Consider the following 17,102-nt stretch of genomic DNA (forward strand, 5'->3'; position numbering starts at 1 on the left):
CACCAGCTCTGGGGCAGAGTGTCAAGCGTAAGACCTGCAAATGTTTGGCAGTGGAGAGCGCCGGATGGCAGCGAGCTGACTGCCTGGATTCAACACTGTTGCCCACATTTTGTGGCGCGCAGGGGCAGGCCAGTGGCTTCCCCTCTCTGGGCCTCAGTTTCCTCATTTGTAAAACAGGGAGAATAATTCCTAGTGTTGTGTTGAGCCTGCCCTGAGTGTGCTGTAGAGCTGGATGCCCCCATGGTTGAGTCTGGGGCTAAGCGGGGGCGGGGTCTGGGGCCAGAAAGAGTGGGACCCCCCCTCCCAGCCCCTGCACGGGCCTCAGCACTGCTGGACGGCTCAGGAGGCCGTCTGCGCAGAACTGGAGGTGCTGTGCGTGTACAAAGAGCCCCAGCCCACCTGCCGTGGCTCCCACAGAGCCTCTTAGCACCCCTCCATCTTGGCACCCCACCCAGCTGCTCAGAACCGATCCCAGGCCCCCTTTACAGAGCACCTGTACTTGCTCACCTTCCTTTACCCACCCTGCTCCCTCGGCCAGGGACACCCCTCCCTCTTCTTATCAGCTGACCAAGCTTTCTTCTTTCTAGAAAGTACCATGTGGTCAAACATCTCCTCCTGTGAGGCGTTCTAGAAAATTCTGCTGCTTTTGACCCAAACCTCCAAACCAGGGATCTCCTGCCCTAGACACTGCTCCTTAAGAGTCCCCAGGAGCCCTTGGCTGAGCCACAGCCTCTAGGCCCTCCCTGGACCACAGGGCCCTCAAGGGCAGGGATGTGTCCCTCTCACGGCTGGGCACAGAGCAGTGTCCGGTCCACAGAACACACCTCAGACAAGGCCTGACACAGACGAGAACCCTCAAAGCCAGGTCTGCCCCTCTGAGTCCTGACCCACGCAGTGCCCCCCTTAAGGGCTCCAACCCGCCCTGGCCATGGCTGGCTCTAACAGTCAAGCGGGCAAAGCACACTGTGGGAAATCCCAAAAGGAAACCCAGAGCCCAGGTCCTGCTGCTCAAGGCTCCCACTAGCACCCTCTTACCTTCCCATTCACCTCCAGGGGCAACGTGCCCACCGACAGGCAGCCTCAGCCCTCCACCTTCCCTGCCTCCTCGGAGCCCAGCCCTGTCCTGCCCTTGAGCCCCCCTCCAATGCCCTCTCCTCCTCTAGAAGGTGTTCTAGAAGGTCTCCTCTGCTTGCCCCCAGCTCATGGGGCGCTAGAGGCTCCAGCCCCGCACTGTGGGGGTCTGAGTGGGCCTTCCTCCGTCACAGGGTCTTGGAGACGGACGCCGAGACCTGAATGTGAAGTTTAGTTCTGAGCCTGCCCCCAGCAGGCACACTCACTCCTGAGGCCTGTGTCCCTGTCCTACCTCGTCTCTAATGGATTCTGTCTATCCCAGAATCCCCTTAAGATGCCACCCGAACCTCAGTTTTCTCATTGTTTGCCTCGAGGCACAAAGGAGGTCACACAAGGACTCGGAACATGAGAGAGGACACAGAATGAAGGGACCGATGGTGGGTGAGAACAGAGCCGGCAGGAAGGGCCACTCTGCCTTTGTCCCTCCAGAGCCCAAGTGGAGACGGCCTGAGGATGGTGCCAGCCCTGGCTGGGAGTGGGTCTGGGAAGCACTGGGAGACCAGCCCTCAGGCTTCAGTGTCATGTCAGAGAGGAAACGGGCCTTGTCAAAATCCAGAGCAGAGGGGAAGCTGGAGAGGAAGAGGCTGGGGCACAGGAACCAGGGGCCCAGACTCTCCAGGCCCTGGGCTGCCATCGCCTCCACACAGGGTGGCCTGATGAGCATGTCACAGAGGAGGACATAGAAGCAGAGAGGCCCCATGACAAGAAAGATTCTGGGGTTTAAGCTGGCCTCTCTGCAGGGGGAGAAGGCTCTCTGATGGAAAGAAGAGGCCTTCTGACCCCACCAGGGGTGAGAAGAGAAGGACTGCCTGTTTTAATCAGAAACAGGAAAAGGCAGACACACTAGAGGAAGGGGAGGCAGTTGCATTTTTTCCCAGGGGAAAGTGAGGCAGACAGGACTACATCACCAGATAGGCCCCCAAAAATCATCATTTGGGGTACTAACTGGCCACTGTGATGTAGAAAGAAAACAAAATCCTGCCTTGGGGTGGGAGGTGAGGAGAGAAATCAATGTTCCAAAGTTCAGAAGATGGAAGGCAGCCCCAGGACTCCAAGAAAATTTGGAATGTTGGTGGTTTAAGGGAGGGGTCCTGTCCTCACCATTTGGATGATGGGGGGTGGGGGATCTTTGCAGAAGATCACACGCACGCCACAAATAATAAGTAAATAATAAATAAATGAAGCCAGGAAACCACGTGTAACAGGATGCAAACGAACAACAATGTGAGTTGGGTATCACTGCCTCCAGGAAGCCTCCCATGCAAACTCCCTTCCCTGCCAACTCCCTGGCCCCCCAGAGGCTCCCAGCTACCCATGGGAAACTCTTCGCTGAGAGATTTCTTAAGAGCGCAGGAACGCCTGAGTCTGGCTGGATGCAAACAGCAGCCAAGCAATTTGTGGTGGGAATTAGAGAAAATCCTTTATTTCCTTCCTGACAAAATGAGAAAAGAGGCCTGTTATTTAAGTTCAAAGAGAGTGCTCCTCTTCTGAAGTAACAGAGAATCATCATCGTTTTACAGGGAAAGCGAGACAGCATGGTTGAAACCCAGGCTGAATGAGGAAATCTGGGATATAAGAAATCAGGGGCTGATGGAAGTGAGGGCCACCGCTGGGGGACAGAGGTCACAAGTGAGCGCCTGAATTTCTCTCAGACGAGATGATACCGCACTTAACCCTCCCTCTGAGGATAACCCTTGTGATATTCCTCTCCCGTCCATCCCACACCTCCTATAAGAAGTCCTGCCTGAGCTCCAGAAACCCTCCCCAAGCTCTGCCGGGAAGCGGATAATCCCGGAGAGATGATGTGGTCCGCGGTCCGTTAATGTTCTCCGCCCAAATAAAAGCAAAATATTCCTTGAAACCTACCCGCGCCTCCCGCCCCCAATTAAGAGGGTTTTGAGTTACTCCCTGCCTGGTCGCGTCTGACAAACGGCTCCTAAGACCCTCCTGATTCAACTAGTGGAGATAATGGTGGCCCAATGCCAGAGGCGGCGCCCAGGGAGAGTCGAGAAGAAATAAACAAGGGCTGCTAAAAAGCACATGGGGCTGGGGAAGCGGCGGGGATGGATTCCCTATGGAGGAGCGAGCTTGGACGCTAATAAGAGCAGGAAAAACAGTCTTGGGCCTGCCAACGAGCGTTTCCCAAGACCCTTCCTCTGTGCCCGGCCTCGTTCCCGGCGCTCTGCCACCGATATCACGCTCCACCCTCACGACATCCCGGGACGGCAGGTCCGCTCATTGTTGACATTTTACACGCGTGGAAACTGAGGCTCACAGGGGTCCAGAGGCTTGCACTAGGTCCTGGGGTGGGTGGACCCGGTTCCGGTTGGGGAGACCTTCGCTCGTGAGCGGCTGGGGAGGGGATCGGGCCGGGAGGAGGGGGCCACGGAGGCCCCAGCGGTGGAGTCCAGATCCCGGGGCGGGCAGGCGGACATTACCTGCTGCGGGGGCCGCCGCTCCGCCGCCGCCGCAGGGCGCGCCGGGGACCCGGGCCCCGCGGTGCCGGAAGTGGCAGTAGGGCCGCCGGCAGGGCCCCCCGGGCGCCCCAGCCCAATAGGGGCAATCGATGGCCCGGAAGAAGCCAGTGGAGCGCAGCATGGTCCGTCCCGCGGCGGGGCCTCGGCCCGGAGCCGCCCGGGCCCCCGGGCCCCTTACTGGCGCCGCGGTCGCCGCCGCCCGCGCCTCACGGACCCCACCGCCGCCATCTTGCTCCGAGGTCCCCGGAGGCCCCCGGGACGCCGCCGCAAGGGCCCCCGGGAGGGGCTGCCCGCGGCGCGCCTGATCAGAAACACCTGCTCCTGTGGGACCGAGAAGGTCCTGCGCGGACCCAGAGACCGAAAGAAGCGGCCGCGGGCAGAGGTACAGAGAGCGCGGGCTGCCCTGCCTGCTGCCTCCGGCAGCCCCGCCGGGACCGCCGCTCGGCCCTCTGAACCAGCACCCGCGCCATCTTGAGCTACGGGCCCCGGCGGCGCTGAGGCTGTCCACAGCGCGCCTGACCAAAAATAGCTCCCCAGGGCCGGGCCTTGGTTTCTTTGCATTTGATGAGCATATTGCCCTACGGCGCCCTCTACTGGCCGAAGCGGGTCCCGCGGGCGGGGTTGCTGGAACATGGGTCAACCCGCGCGTGCGCTCCTCCGTTCACGCGTTGAAACTCACCCCCGCCCTGGTATGCAGCTGGCACTCCATAAGTGTTTCGTTTCTCCCGCCTGTACTCTGGCTAGCAATCCAACCCCCCAAATCTCTAGAACAGTCTTCTTCCTACCCACAAATTTGCTCACTAAATATTGAGCGCCTACTGTATACCACCAGACGTTACGCACGTGTAAAGGCCCGGAGGTGACATCGTGTTTGATGCATTTGAGGAAGGGTAGGGAAGTCTGTGTGGCTGGAGCGGAGGGAGCGAGGGGGAGAGCGGGAGGGTCGGGAAGGGATGGGGTAGGTTGTCCGGGCTCTGGGGGCCGCAGGGAGGACGTGGGCTTTCACCCCGAGGAACGTGGGAGCCATGGAGAGCTGTGGACAGAGGAGGGATGGGCCCTGACTCGGGTACTCTTGGGCGCCCTTGGCCAGCGCGAGGCCGGGGCACCATGATGGAGACGATCGCACTGGCTCAGGTGAGGGTGATGGGTCTGGCCAGGGTGGCAGGTGGGCAAGTGGGGACAGGTGGTCGGATTCTGGATCTTTTGAAGGTAGACGCGCTTGGGGTGTCCGGACGGATTGAGGGGGCTTCAAGGACTTCAGGATTTGGGCCTGGCCCTTGGGAAGCTGGTGCTGCATTGGCTGAGGGGGGAGATGTGTGAAAGGGGAAGGCTGGGAGGAAACGTCCCGGGAGTGGAGCTCCAGGTGCAGCCTGGCTGGGGGAAGGGGGGAAGGTCAGGGTGGGCTTGGGCCTGCATGGGGTCCCCGGGTGTTGGGTGGACTTGGGTGGACAGTGGATTTCCTGGGTTCCAGGGATTCCCCATCAACTGACTCAGTTTCCCCGGAAGGAAACTGAGGACCCCCCTACCACACTGGCCTGAGCCGGGGGCCCCGGGTGCAGTGTCAGGGGTTCAGAGGCTGCATAAAGTTGGGGCTTCCAGGAAACAGGAGGGGGCTCCTCGTCTGACCCCACCAGCCTGAGGATCGAGATGGGACCAGTGACTCTGCCAGCGTGGGGGTTCTGGGGTGACCTGGTCCAGTAATCTCCCGTGGACGTGGAATATTAAAAATCCGAGGGGAAGGTGTGCACAGCGGAGACCGAGGGGAGAAGCTGCCAGGGGAGGCCACGCCTTCCAGTTCAGAGGCAAAGGGGCAGGAAAACGGGCAGGAGCTGCAGGGGGAGGGGGGCTGGGAGCCATGGATCCCAGGTCTGCGAGCTGGTGGTGGGGGGTATTATCCGGTCGAAAGGGAAAATTCGGTCACGCAGAAGGGAAGGGGAGGCCAAGAGGGAAGCTGATCTCCAGGAACGGCGAGAGGGTGGAGCCCCACCCCCAGGTTAGGGGCTACTTTGGCGGTGGGGATGAGCGTGAGCTGGAGGTGCAAGACCAAGCGCGGCCACCAGAGGGCGAGCCTCCCTGCATCTTCCCTGGGGCGGGAGTCAAGCGAAGCCCCTGGGAGGGTGGGTGAGGGAGTGGATGGGAGGGGGGAGGCTGCCCTCCCCCTACCCAAACCCCACGAGCCTCCGGGGACCTCTGGAAATTTGGGGTGTGCTTTTCCTAGGAAAGGTTTCAAAGTGCTCACCAGCTTCTTATGCTCCAGGGGGGCGCTACCCCACGCACCCCAGTAGCCCCTGCCCACCCAAACTGGGAACTGCCTGGGACTGGCATACAGTAGGCGCTCAATCCACGAGCGGCCGACCGTTCTGGACTCGGGATCCTGGCGGGCCATGGCTGGGGGATCCCGGGACCTGCCCGGGAGGCGCCCTGTTGGGCCGCGGACTCCCCCAGCCCCGCCAGCCTGGGAAAGGGGTGGGCGGCGGCCGCCCCCGGGAGCCATGTCACTGCGCCGCGGTTGCCGGGTAACGGGGCGGGAGGGGGGGCGCAGCTGCGCCAGGCGTGGGTGACACTGGGCGGCAGCGCGCGTTGCCTCAAGGCAGAGCCCCCTCCCCAGCGCTCAGTAGCAGCCCGCCTTTTGGTGTCCGCCTGACTCAGTTTCCCTGAGAGGAGGCAGGCCGGACAGAAGTGCTCGGACCCACCGTCTCGGTGAAAAAAAGAGAGTTCAGACGCTGGAGAAGGGTTTAGAAAAGAGGGTGTTTAATTTAAATACAAGGAAGAGGCCTGGCGGGGGCGTGGGGGGGAAGGGGAGGGAGGCGGAGCCCACCCACAGAAAGCACAAGTCCCTTGGGGCCCTCCTTCCCCGGCCCACCTCCGGAGGTCACCAAATGGCTGGAGCCAGGTCTGAAGGCCTGCCTGCCCCTGGGGGCCTCTCCAGTTCCCTGGAGATGGGGGAGGGGGGTGCAGAGGGGTCGGGGAACTTTCTAGGCCCACGGACCCCTAGTCCTGCCCACCTGCAGATGGGCCCTGGTGGGGGCTGGGACCCACCAAAGGGACATCCAGTCAAAGACACAACAGAAAACTGGCACCAGCCCTCCTGCCCCATAGATGGGGTTTGAAGATACAGGTGCCAGCCTTCAGGGACGTACCCAGGAGGCTGAGGGCCAGAGGCTGGATGGGGAGGACCCGAGACCAGCTCCAAAAGGGCTCCCCCCTGCCACCCCTTCATGCCCCCAGGAGCCGGGCATGCAGGATCCTCCCTGGTGGGGGGCAAGACAGCACCTCCCCAATCCCCCTGTTCCCCAGCGAGAAGCAGGAAAGCTCAGGGCTAAGTGAGGGTCCCAGACCAAAAACTTCCCTTAGCCAATGCAGGGACAGACCCTGAAAGCAGAATAGGGGTGCAAGTGGGGGACCTCAATCTCCCTGTCCAAAAGGAAATCCAACCCAAGGGAATGCGGGAAGACAGTGGGACCCTTACCCTCTGGGAGTGACTTCCCACCCCACCCCCACGCTCAGGCCAGAGAGACCCTCCCCGAAAAAAAACACACACATTCATACCCCCTGAGGACAAGGGACCACCCACGGGGGGCCCAAAACAAGGGTTTGGCGCCTGAAAAAATATTCTACACGGTCCAAAAATACGAGCTTTCCCAGGAAGCTGGGGGCCAGGCGACCCTGCTTCAAGTGCACGGCAGGGAGCCCCAACCGGCCGGCCACGGGCCCCCCTTTCCAGGCACCCGGGGTCAGAGGGAACCGGGGTGCAGGGTGGAGCCCCAGCCCTGCCCGCCCCGGCTCCGTGCCGCCACCTGCCGGGCAGGGAGGGCAGTGCACTCACCCCGAGGGCGGCCGTGGTCCCGCGCTCAAGGGAACTGATTGTCACACGACGCTGGAAGGCCAAAGTCGGGGACCCCACCCCGGAGGGGGCAGGGCGGCCGGGCCCGCGGGCCCAGCCTCCCCGCTAAGTCTCTCACACCCAGACGCCCAGAGCGGGGCAGCGAGGCCCCGGGAAGCAGAGACAGAGGGAAATAAATAAAGCCATCGGCCCCTCCTCCCCGCCCCAAGTCTCAGAAGCGAACCCACCGGGACCCCCGAGGCAACCCTCGCCCACCTCCCTGGGGAGGCCGGGAGCAGAACGGAGACACCTGAGATTGAGTACCCGAGCAGGGAGCGGCCGGGCCGCACCCCGTTTCCCTGAACGTCTCCAATGGCTTTCGGTGGGGTGAGGGGGCAGGGGTTGGGGGGGCAGGTGGGGGTCCCACAGTAGCCCCCCCTTCACCTATGGCTCTTTACACATTTCATCCCCAGCTCGCAAGGAGCGGGCCTGGGGGCTGAGTCCGAACACTGGGGAGGGGGCGCCCCCCTCCAGTGCGGGGCGGGGAGAGGGGGGAAGCAAGGAAGTAGAGGAGGGGGCCTCTGGGGTCCCCGCAGATAGAAAAAGTTAATGATTGTGGCTACACAGACACACACCCCTCCCAGGGCCCCCCTCCGAGGCCGGCCTCATCAGTTCAGGCCCCGTCCTCGCTCTCCCGACGCGGGCAGGGGTCTCCGGGGTCCGCGTCCTCGGCGGGGCTCCGGGGCCAGGGGGGTCCTTGGGCGTCCCTACAGGCCGGCGGGGGCGGGGCTGGGGGCGGGGCTGGGGGCAGGGCTGCCCGCCAGGCTGCAGGGCCGCGAGTCGCTGGGAGAGACGCTGCGCGCGCCGGGGCGCCGGAGCAGGTCCGGGTGGAAGCCGGGGTGGCGGCGGGCGTGCTTGGTCAGGTGGTCGCTGCGTGTGAAGCGCTTGGTGCAGAGCGGGCAGGGGAAGCGCTTCTCGCCGGTGTGCGTCCGGTGGTGGCGCGCCAGCTCGTCGGAGCGCGCGAACTTCTTGTCGCAGCCCGGCCAGTCGCAGGCGAAGGGGCGCTCACCTGGATGGGGCGGAGGACAGACAGACAGCGGTCAGTCGGCGCGGAGAGATTCAGTCCGGCGGCTGCGGGCCGAGGCCCCCAACTTTGGAGGAGGTTTGTGGGGTCGAGTGGCGGGCGGCGTGCCCCCCAGGTCTCCAAGGGTCCTGGCTGAATTTTAGACACGAGTTTAACATCCCTAGACGTGCAAAGGCGCATCCTATGACCTTCTTCAATGGTTAAAAGTTCAAGTCCCCCCAGTTCTACCTCCAGAACCGCCCTCCCCACAATGTGCCAGTGATTTGGGTCTCCTAAGTCTATTTTCTTTACTAAAAATTTACCGTGGTAACGCGTACAACACAAAACTCCCCATTTTAACTTCTCTGTGCCACCATCACCCCCATCCACGACCACAACCTCTCCATGCCTCAAATGGACCTTCTGCACCCCTCGATCACCAGTTTATTTCCGACACCCACGTGCCCGCGCAGGAGCGCTGGGCTTTGGGGCGGCCGCTGGTTATGTAAACGGACCATGTGTCCTCCTCTCTCTTCGCCCTATGCGACATTCCGGAGCCTCCCGGGGGCTGCGCCAGGGTCCACGGCCAGCCCCCGGCCAGCCCCCGGCCGCGCGCACTCGGGGGAGGGGGGGTGGGCGTACTGCGCTGCGCGCGGGCGGGCGGGGCCTCCCGGGAAGGGGCGGGGCCCGGGAGGCCGCCACCGGGTGACCCGCCCCGCCCCCGCGGAGCAGATGGCGCTGGGCAGGGGCGGGCCGCCACCCGACGACTTCCTCCGCAGACCCCTCCCACCGCCCGGACCGGGCCTCGCCCATCCTGCCCCCGCCCGCGCCACCAGCTTCGCGCGCCACCTCCACCCGGCTCCGGAGCTCGGCCGCCCGATCCCCCTCTAGGCCGGCTGCGCCTCCAGCGTGCGACAGCCGAGCCACCGGCGGCGCCCGATGCGCTCGCAAACCCCGCGCATCGGAGGACCTCCGGCCTTCTGCGGCCACGCCCGGGCCCCAGGGGCTTTGAAGGGGCGCGTGTGGATAACCAGGCCTGGACTCGCGGGCCCAGGGCCGCCACACGCGAGCGCGAGGCCGCCGCAGGGCCCAGATGCAGCGCGGAGAAAGAAGGGGCCCGGCCAGTTTCCCCCAGTAGTACCAAGGGCTGGGCCCGACCTCGAGGGAGCCACACCGGGGTCAGGTGGCCAGGACGGCCACCTCTTGGGCTACACACGGGGAGCGTCCATGTCGGGCACCAGAGACCTGCGGTGACCAAGGCCCACGCGGGGTCTGTCTCAGGGACACGCTGATGGCGGTGGGGGGCAGAGATGCCGAGGAAGGCACAATGGGGTCCTGGGCGCAGAGACCAGGCGCTAGGGGAGAGGCGTGGGGCGTTCCCGCCGGCAGTGCGGTGACGTCTCTGCCCCAAGTGCTCTCCCGGGCTGCCCTGGGGAGGAAGTAGAGCCACGACCCCCTGAGGGGCACCCGGAGGAAACCCCCCAGCCCCACGCAAGGCTTGAGGACGGACTGGCCAGGGAGGCTGTGACCCCAGGCTGCCGGGAAAGGGGCTGTATCCACCTCCCCCGGAGTCGCAGGAAGCCACCCCCCAGGCTGCTGGGGAGAGAGCAGACCCCTGGGGCCCCCGCGGACGATCCAGAGGGCAGGGTCCCCGCCCGGAGGAGGGGTCCCGGCAGGAGACAGTCCTACAGCACCCAGGGGCCCAACAAGCCCTGAGGGGAGCCCGTCCCTCACGGTGACCGCAGCCACTCCCGGGCGCCTCAGCCTGCCGGGAGAGGGTCTGATTATAAGGACGGGGCTGCCGGCTTTGGCGCAGATCCCGGGGCCGACGCTCCTCCGAGGGGGCGGGCAGCGCCGTCGCCATCTTGCGGGGCGCAGGCCGGGTGGAGGCAGAAGGAAGGGGGGGGGCATACCGCTTCTGGTTCGCTCGGCGGTTTGCTCACTTCCCCTTTTGGGGCGCCGGGGTCGGCTCCCCGCCTCCTCCCGCCCGCCCCCACTTCCACCTCGCAGCGAGCGGTCGAAAGGCCGGCAGCGGTGCCAGCGCCGGGCCGAACGTGCGCAGCCGCGGGGAACACAGCTGCCGCACGTAGCTCGGCGGCGGGGACGTCCGCAGACCCAGACCGCCCGGCTCAACGTGGTCCCGCGCCCCGCCGGGGCCGGGGTCGCCCACCAGCCCCTGGAGCGGGCGCGCGGTTCCCGGGAGCGCACGTGCGCACACCCGGGTGGAGGGCGCAGGGCGCGCGGACGCCTCCTCGGAACGACAGGCGAATGCCTGCAAACTGCTGGGCCCGGCCTCCGCCTCTCACTGTCCCCTCGCTGTGGGGTTGGGGGGGGCGTAACATCTGGGGACACCGAGGGAGGCGGCTCAGAGCCGGCAGGGGCCCCAGGTGCTGCCACCTGGCTCCAGACTGCGGGGCTGCAAACCCGAGAGGAGGATGCGGGCGTGGGGTGGGCGGGGCCGCCGTGGACTTGACCCTCGGACTCGGGCGGGGCCGGGTGAGCTCGGGACAGCTGGGGCCGCCTCGGTTCCAAGGAAGCCGGGAGAAATGGAGGCCTCCACGTCCCAGAAGCTTGGGGGGGAAGGGCACAGGTAAGGGCGAGCTGCCACCCCCGTCCACCGGCTTCCCAGGAGGATTTAGACCCTGCCAGGGCCAGAGAAGGCCAGGGCTGCAGATTGGGGGTGCGGGTGGCGCTGGGGTGACACAGGAGGGCCCTCACCCACCGCAGCAGGTGAGTGGTCCCTGAGCAGGTTTCCCAGAGACCAAAGGAAGTCCAAAAGACACAGCAGAAAGGACTGGAAATTGTGGGAGTGCTCCTTGGGGGCAGAGCGGGCCTGGGGCTCCCCATAGTGCCCCCACAGCAATGCAGAGGCACAGAGCATAGCCTGGGGGGATTTGGGGGGGCACATGACACCTGCCCCTGTACTCTTAAATGCTACCTAAGCCCTGGATGTCCCCAAACTCACCTTCCACCCCAGCCAACCTGACTTTCCAAACCCGAGGCGGCCGGGATCCCCTTCCCAACCCCCCCACTGCTGTCCCCAGTAAAAGCCCTCTCATCCCTCAGCTCCCCACATCCCCCCTGCCAGCAAATCCCATCAACACCACCTTCAGCATGTTTATCCCCAGTCCCCAGCGATGGTTTGGACTGGTGCAGCAACACAGCAACCCCCGCCCCCATTTCTGCCTGCTGCCTGCTCTGCATTGTCCCTGACCCCACTGGTGCCCCCCCCCCAAACAAACGACACCCCTTTCATTTGGCTTTTTCCTTGTGCTGCTCATTCCAGCTTCCGGAAGTGCCCTGCCCCAGACTGTGAGCTGTCCCAGGCCGGGAGCTCCACTCACAGCCGTCCCCAGCGGCCAGCACCCAGCACCGGGCCTGGTATGCAGTAGGGGCATAATACATATCTGTACAGAGACCCAACAGGCCCCAGCTTCCAGTGAGGGCACTAACAGCCTGAAGAGGCCATGCACCCTCGCTGTCAGCCATACCCCCACCTTTTATATAAAAGGGAGCAGCATGGCTTCCCCATGGTCCCATGCCCCCCCCCCAGAAGGCCAAGGCTGCCCCGGCCCAGCCCCCACCCAGCTCTGGTATCTTCTACAGGGGTGCGAGGGTCTGTGGGGGGGGGGCAACTCCCACAAGCCCTTGGCGCATGCCCATCCCAGGCCCTGCTGTTCTACAAGCCCCCCACCCCCACCCCACTCCCCAGCCCCCCTGGCTGATATCACTCACGGAGTCCCAGCCCATCTGGGCCAAGTTTATCAGGGAACCTGGGTGGATGTGACAGGGGGGATGGTTATCGCACCCCCCCAGTGTCAGGGGCACCAACACCCGGCCAGCTGCAGGGGACAGGGGAACCTGCCCCCATTCCCTGGGTACGTCCCAGCTGCTCCAGGCACCCCACTGCTGAGGGGGGGGGGAGGTCCTGGGAACCCGCCAGAGCTCACACTCACCCTGCCCCAGCCCCCCCCCACACACACCAGGGCCTGGTGCCACCCCAGCCTGCCCCCCCAGATAAGCAAAGCCACCCTGTACCCACCCTGACACTCTCAGGCCTAACAGCTTCTGCCTGGGTTTGGGGGGGCCCCTCAGCTGTCATTTGGCCCTGGGGGGCAGCTGCTTCCCCTCTGAGCCTCAGTTTCCCCATCTGCCTCTCCTCCGGGGACCCTCTTCAGTGCAGGGCACCATGACTGCCCCACTCAACTGCTTGGATTGGATTATCGGGGAGCGCGCTAGCCTCCTATGCACCCCCACATCCTGGGGCTTCTCCCTCCAACCCACTCCGTGGATTTGCCCACCTCTCTCCCTCCCCCCACCTCATCCCCTCAGGGGAGGGCTCATAATCCCTTCTCCGTAAATGGATTTTCTCCTGCAGGGCTGGGCCCCAGGATTAAGCAGAACCCTTCACCTTCACCTGCTCCCCCCTTCCCCCCGTCGCAAAATCACCTTTACCTGCTCTCCCCAACACACCCTTCCCCGCCCTGCCCAAGCCCGTAGGCCTCAGGTGCCCCCGGAAGCCTCTTCCTCCAGGAAGCCCTCCGTCCTGTCACCAGCTTCTCTGTTGCCCTCCCCCTTCCCGTTTCCTGAGTCCCAGGGGACAGGGACTGGGTCTGTCACAGTCACTGCGGGTTCCCAGGTGCCCTGGCACACAGCAGGTGCTGAACCCACGTTTCTCAGACTTGGGGGACTCAGGTGAGCCCAGGGGGTTCTCACCCTGGGGGTTGACTCTGCAACCCCCTGGGCAGGGGGAGCATTTGGCAGTGTCTGGAGCATTTTTGGTTGTCACAATTGGGGAAGGGGGTGCTACTGGCATCGAGCAGGGGGAGACCAGGGAAGCCACCCAACACCCTACAAGGCATGGGACACCCCCAGAGGTGCCTTTTGTCCCCCCCAGGTCTGAGCTCCCTCTCTGGGGGAGGATCAAGAGGCTGACTGTGTGGGGGGGTCCCTGGGGGTGCTGGAGGGGGGTGGCTGGGACATGGGCGCCCTGGGAGGGAACCCTGAGGAGGCAGCCCGCCTCCCCTCCCTCTCCCTCCCTCCCTCTGTATCCACAGCAACCGTGTCAACATCTCCTACAGCTTCCAAAGTCCTCTCCGCCCCCCCACCCAGGGGCTCAGGGCCAGAGGTGGGGGTGCCAGGTGCAGTTTTGCCCTCCACCCCCGCGGCTAGGGTCCTGTGAAAATCCCACGGCCTCTCCTGACCTCCAAGGCCCCTGTGCCAAACCGGACAGGGACGATGATGAGAGTGCCTCACTCCATATGCACCTGATCCCCCCACCCCCCACCCCCCACCGTGCCTCAGTTTACTCATCTGTAAAATGGAGCCACGCAGCATTGGTGCTCCCTTTAGAGAGCACAGTCCCCAAGGGGGAGAGAGGGAGAAGACCCTCCCTCCAAATGGCTCTAAAGGCTCTGTATACAGAGGTGCCTAATCATAGCTCCCCACCTTCTCATCCCCCAGGCTTGTCCAGCCCCAGGACAACCAGGAGGTGGCTTGAAGCCCACGGCCACCATCCAGTGGACATCCCCTGCCCGGGGCCTGCCCACAGCAGGGGGCCCCACACCGCCGGACCTGGGACAACAGGACAGACCTGGTTCTAACCCTCCCCATGTCCCCACCTTGGGGGCCAGAGAGACCGCAGACGCTGTCGGAGGTTCCGGGGGCCTGGGGGAAGGCGCTGGGCACTCGGCTAGCTAGCACAGTGGCATCTCAGTCGGTCTAGAAACCGAGACAAGCCAGGGGCTCCCATCCCCCCCCAAGGGCAGCCTGGGGTTCCAGGAGCTCTGCCCTCCCAGCCCTAGCGTTGTCATTATATGGGGGGCTTTGGGAATGGATGATGAGACCCCAAGGCAGCCCCGGCTCCAAGAGACAGTGCTGTGGTGGGGGAGTGGGGGTGGCATCTAGGCTCCCCCCCACGGGCTGTCACAGCCATGGCGTGGCTATCCTGACAGACTGGGTTAGAGGCCACCGAGGAGACTGGGGGAGGGGTCTGAGGACAGCCTAGGGGTGTGTCCCTTAGGGCCCAAGGTGGGGGTGGGGTGGAGGTGGCCTAGCCACCCCATTTACCCAACCCAGGAAGTGGGATGGAAGCCGGAAAAACCAAACCAGTGAGCTGGGAGTCGGGGGGATTCTTGGGAGCTCCACCAACCTACGAACAAGTAATTACCGGGGACCAGACAAAAGAGGGTGAGCAATGAGTAAGAAAGATGGGGTCCTTCTCCCCACGAGCTCCCATGTCACCCCCTTTTTTTGCAAAAGAACCCAAGCGCTCCGGGACCCCTGAGGGCCTCCTGGCAAAGCACCTCCCTCTCGGACCCCCCCCAAAAGGCTCTCTCCACTTTCCTGGACCCCACTCCCCTTCCAGCAAAGGTACTTGGACCAACATGGGTGGAGGAGAAAATCCTCTGCTAGAGGCAATGGGACCTGGAAGGATCAGAGAACCCCAAGTTCGCCCCAGGCACCCCAGGTGGGCACAGCCCCAGGGACTCGGGGAGAGCTGGGAGAGGGCAGAGCAGGGAAGGGGTGGCTGCGGGCACCTCCATGCCCCCACCCCAGCCAGTGCAGCCTCTCCAGCCTCCAAACAGGGCTCCCCACACCCCAGGGACGGGGCTCGGTTCTGCCTGGCGCCAGTTGACCCTGTTCCCACACTGCAAGCCGCTGTCTGGTGCGACCCCGCAACCACCCTGAGGATAAACGAGCCCCTCAGCGGGTAGGTCACCTGCTGGTCATGGCAGCGCCAGGGCACAACATCCAAGTGCAGCCCCAGCCCCCACCTCTAGCTCCCCCAAAGACGAGCAACCTCCAATGCCCCGCAGAGGGGCACCTGCCCCCTTGGGGTGCAGGGGGACGGATGGTCCACAGAAAGGGATCAGCAGGCCCATGGGGGCGGTTCACAAGAAAGGTGGAGCTGAGCACGGGGGGGACAAGAGGTTGGCGCACAGGAGAGCAGGGTGACAGAGAGAGCGGATCCCCACTTAACCCCCTGCGCGGCGCACCCTCCCGGCTCGCTCACCAGGTGGCTGGACAAGAACGCTAAGAAAAGGTAGTGAGGGCCCGCGGTCCGCTCAGGGGACCCCCCTCAGTTGGCCATGCCCCCCGGACCTCGCCCCCCGCCGGCGCTGCCAGCTCCGCCCCCCGCCCTGTTGCAGCCCAGGAGGAGCGGAAGGCAGGCGCGCCGAGCACCCCCCGCCCTGGCCCCGCGCCAGGCGCTCCCCGCCCTCCGGGGCGAATCCGCGCGGCCACCCCGAAGCGGCGACGCGGCGACGCGGCTCCTCCCTCTCTGCAGATAAGAAACTGAGGCAGAGGGAGGGCTGCGGTGGGAGGCTCGGAGCCGGCGGCGCTACCCGCTGCGCCCACCACCCAAAGATGAGCGCGCAGGGGAAGAAGGCGAGGCCGGAGGGCGGGGACCGGGCAGGGGAAGGGGCAGCCATCCAGCCTCGGGACCCCCACGCGCGGGAGATCGGCCCCATACCCGGCGCGCTCGTCCCGCACCGCCCCCGCCGCCGTCCGCACGAGCCGGACCGCGTGGCCGCCACGCCCCCTGCGCGCGCCCCACCCACCGAGGCCCCCGCCCTCCCGGCCCGCGCGGCGGCGGCGGCCCCGGCGCGCCCCCCCTCGCCGCCTCCCGCCTCCCGCCCGCCACGCAGGATCGGGGTCCCCGGGTTGGGGGGGGGCGACAAGCGCCCGCGCGCGCCTCACCTGTGTGCGTCCGCAGGTGCGACTTGAGGTGCGAGGACTTGTAGTAGGCTTTGGCGCAGCCCGGGAACGGGCAGCGGTGGCTCTTGGCGGCGGCGGGCGCGGCGCCGGGGGCGCGGCCCGAGGACGGGGACGAGGCGGCCGAGGAGGAGGAGGCGGGCGACGCGGCCCCCGAGGCGGCGCCGGGCCCGCCGCGCAGGTCGGCCAGGATGCTGGCGGCCAGCAGGTGGGGGCGCGGCGGGGGCGCCGGGGTCCAGGCCGGGGGACGGCGGCGGGCGGCGGCGGCTGTGGCCCCAGGGGCCCGGGCGGGGTGGCCTCGCGCCGCGCCGCGCGCACCTCCCGGCCGGCGGCGGGGCCCGTGCCCTCGGGGCCGGGCCGCCCGCGGTGCACCACGGCGCCCGAGGAGATGGCCATGAGCACGTCGGCGGCGAAGTAGTCCACGCACGCCACGGCCGCCGACATGCGGGCAGGCGCGCGGCGGGCAGAGCGGGCGGAGCGGGCGGAGCGGGCGCCCGTCCGGCCGGCGGCGGTGCGGCGAGTGCGGGAGGCGGAGGCGGGCGCTGAGGGGGAGGGGGAGGAGGCCGGCGCGCGCCGCCGCCGCCGCCCCCGCGCTCGTCCCGCCCCGCCCCGCCTGACGCGCCCTGGACGCACCGGAGCCCGCGGGGGGCGGCCGCCGCCCGCCCCGCCCGGAGGACGCCCCTTCGGAGGCTCCGCGGCACGCCCCCGTTCGGACGCGCCCCCCACCTGCCCCGCCGAGCAGCGCGCGCGCGCATCTCGCTGGGGGCGGAGCTCGGGCCCCGGGAGCCCGCCCCGCCCGGCGCGCGCCCCGCCCCCCTCCCCGGAGCCCCCGGCGCCCCCTCCCTCCTCGGAGCGGGCCCCGCCCACTCGCGGGCGTGTCCTCCCCAGGCCC

General features: G+C 65.9%; 2 protein-coding genes and 1 long non-coding RNA gene across 3 annotated transcripts in view; 1 reads left to right on the forward strand and 2 right to left on the reverse strand.

Annotated features, from left to right (window-relative positions):
* REXO1 (RNA exonuclease 1 homolog) overlaps positions 1–4,054 on the reverse strand; it is a 25,523-nt gene extending 21,469 nt beyond the window's left edge. Inside the window, 1 exon segment of the mRNA XM_037824297.1 lies at positions 3,570–4,054. Within this exon segment, the coding sequence (XP_037680225.1) occupies positions 3,570–3,729 (160 nt within the window). The 5' untranslated portion in view covers positions 3,730–4,054.
* LOC119525499 overlaps positions 1–10,954 on the forward strand; it is a 14,947-nt gene extending 3,993 nt beyond the window's left edge. The window contains exons 2-3 of the long non-coding RNA XR_005214973.1: positions 1,608–1,610; positions 9,847–10,954. This is a non-coding gene — a long non-coding RNA (uncharacterized LOC119525499). The remainder of the gene's footprint in view (positions 1–1,607; positions 1,611–9,846) is intronic.
* Positions 6,338–16,749, reverse strand: KLF16 (Kruppel like factor 16). The gene is given in 3 exon segments (XM_037824299.1): positions 6,338–8,500; positions 16,196–16,442; positions 16,445–16,749. Coding segments are annotated over 3 exon segments (759 nt in total). The 5' UTR covers positions 16,655–16,749; the 3' UTR covers positions 6,338–8,198.
* Between the last annotated feature and the right edge of the window lie 353 nt (positions 16,750–17,102).

Source organism: Choloepus didactylus, assembly GCF_015220235.1.
Source record: "Choloepus didactylus isolate mChoDid1 chromosome 25 unlocalized genomic scaffold, mChoDid1.pri SUPER_25_unloc1, whole genome shotgun sequence".
Classification (NCBI taxonomy): Eukaryota; Metazoa; Chordata; class Mammalia; order Pilosa; family Megalonychidae; genus Choloepus; species Choloepus didactylus.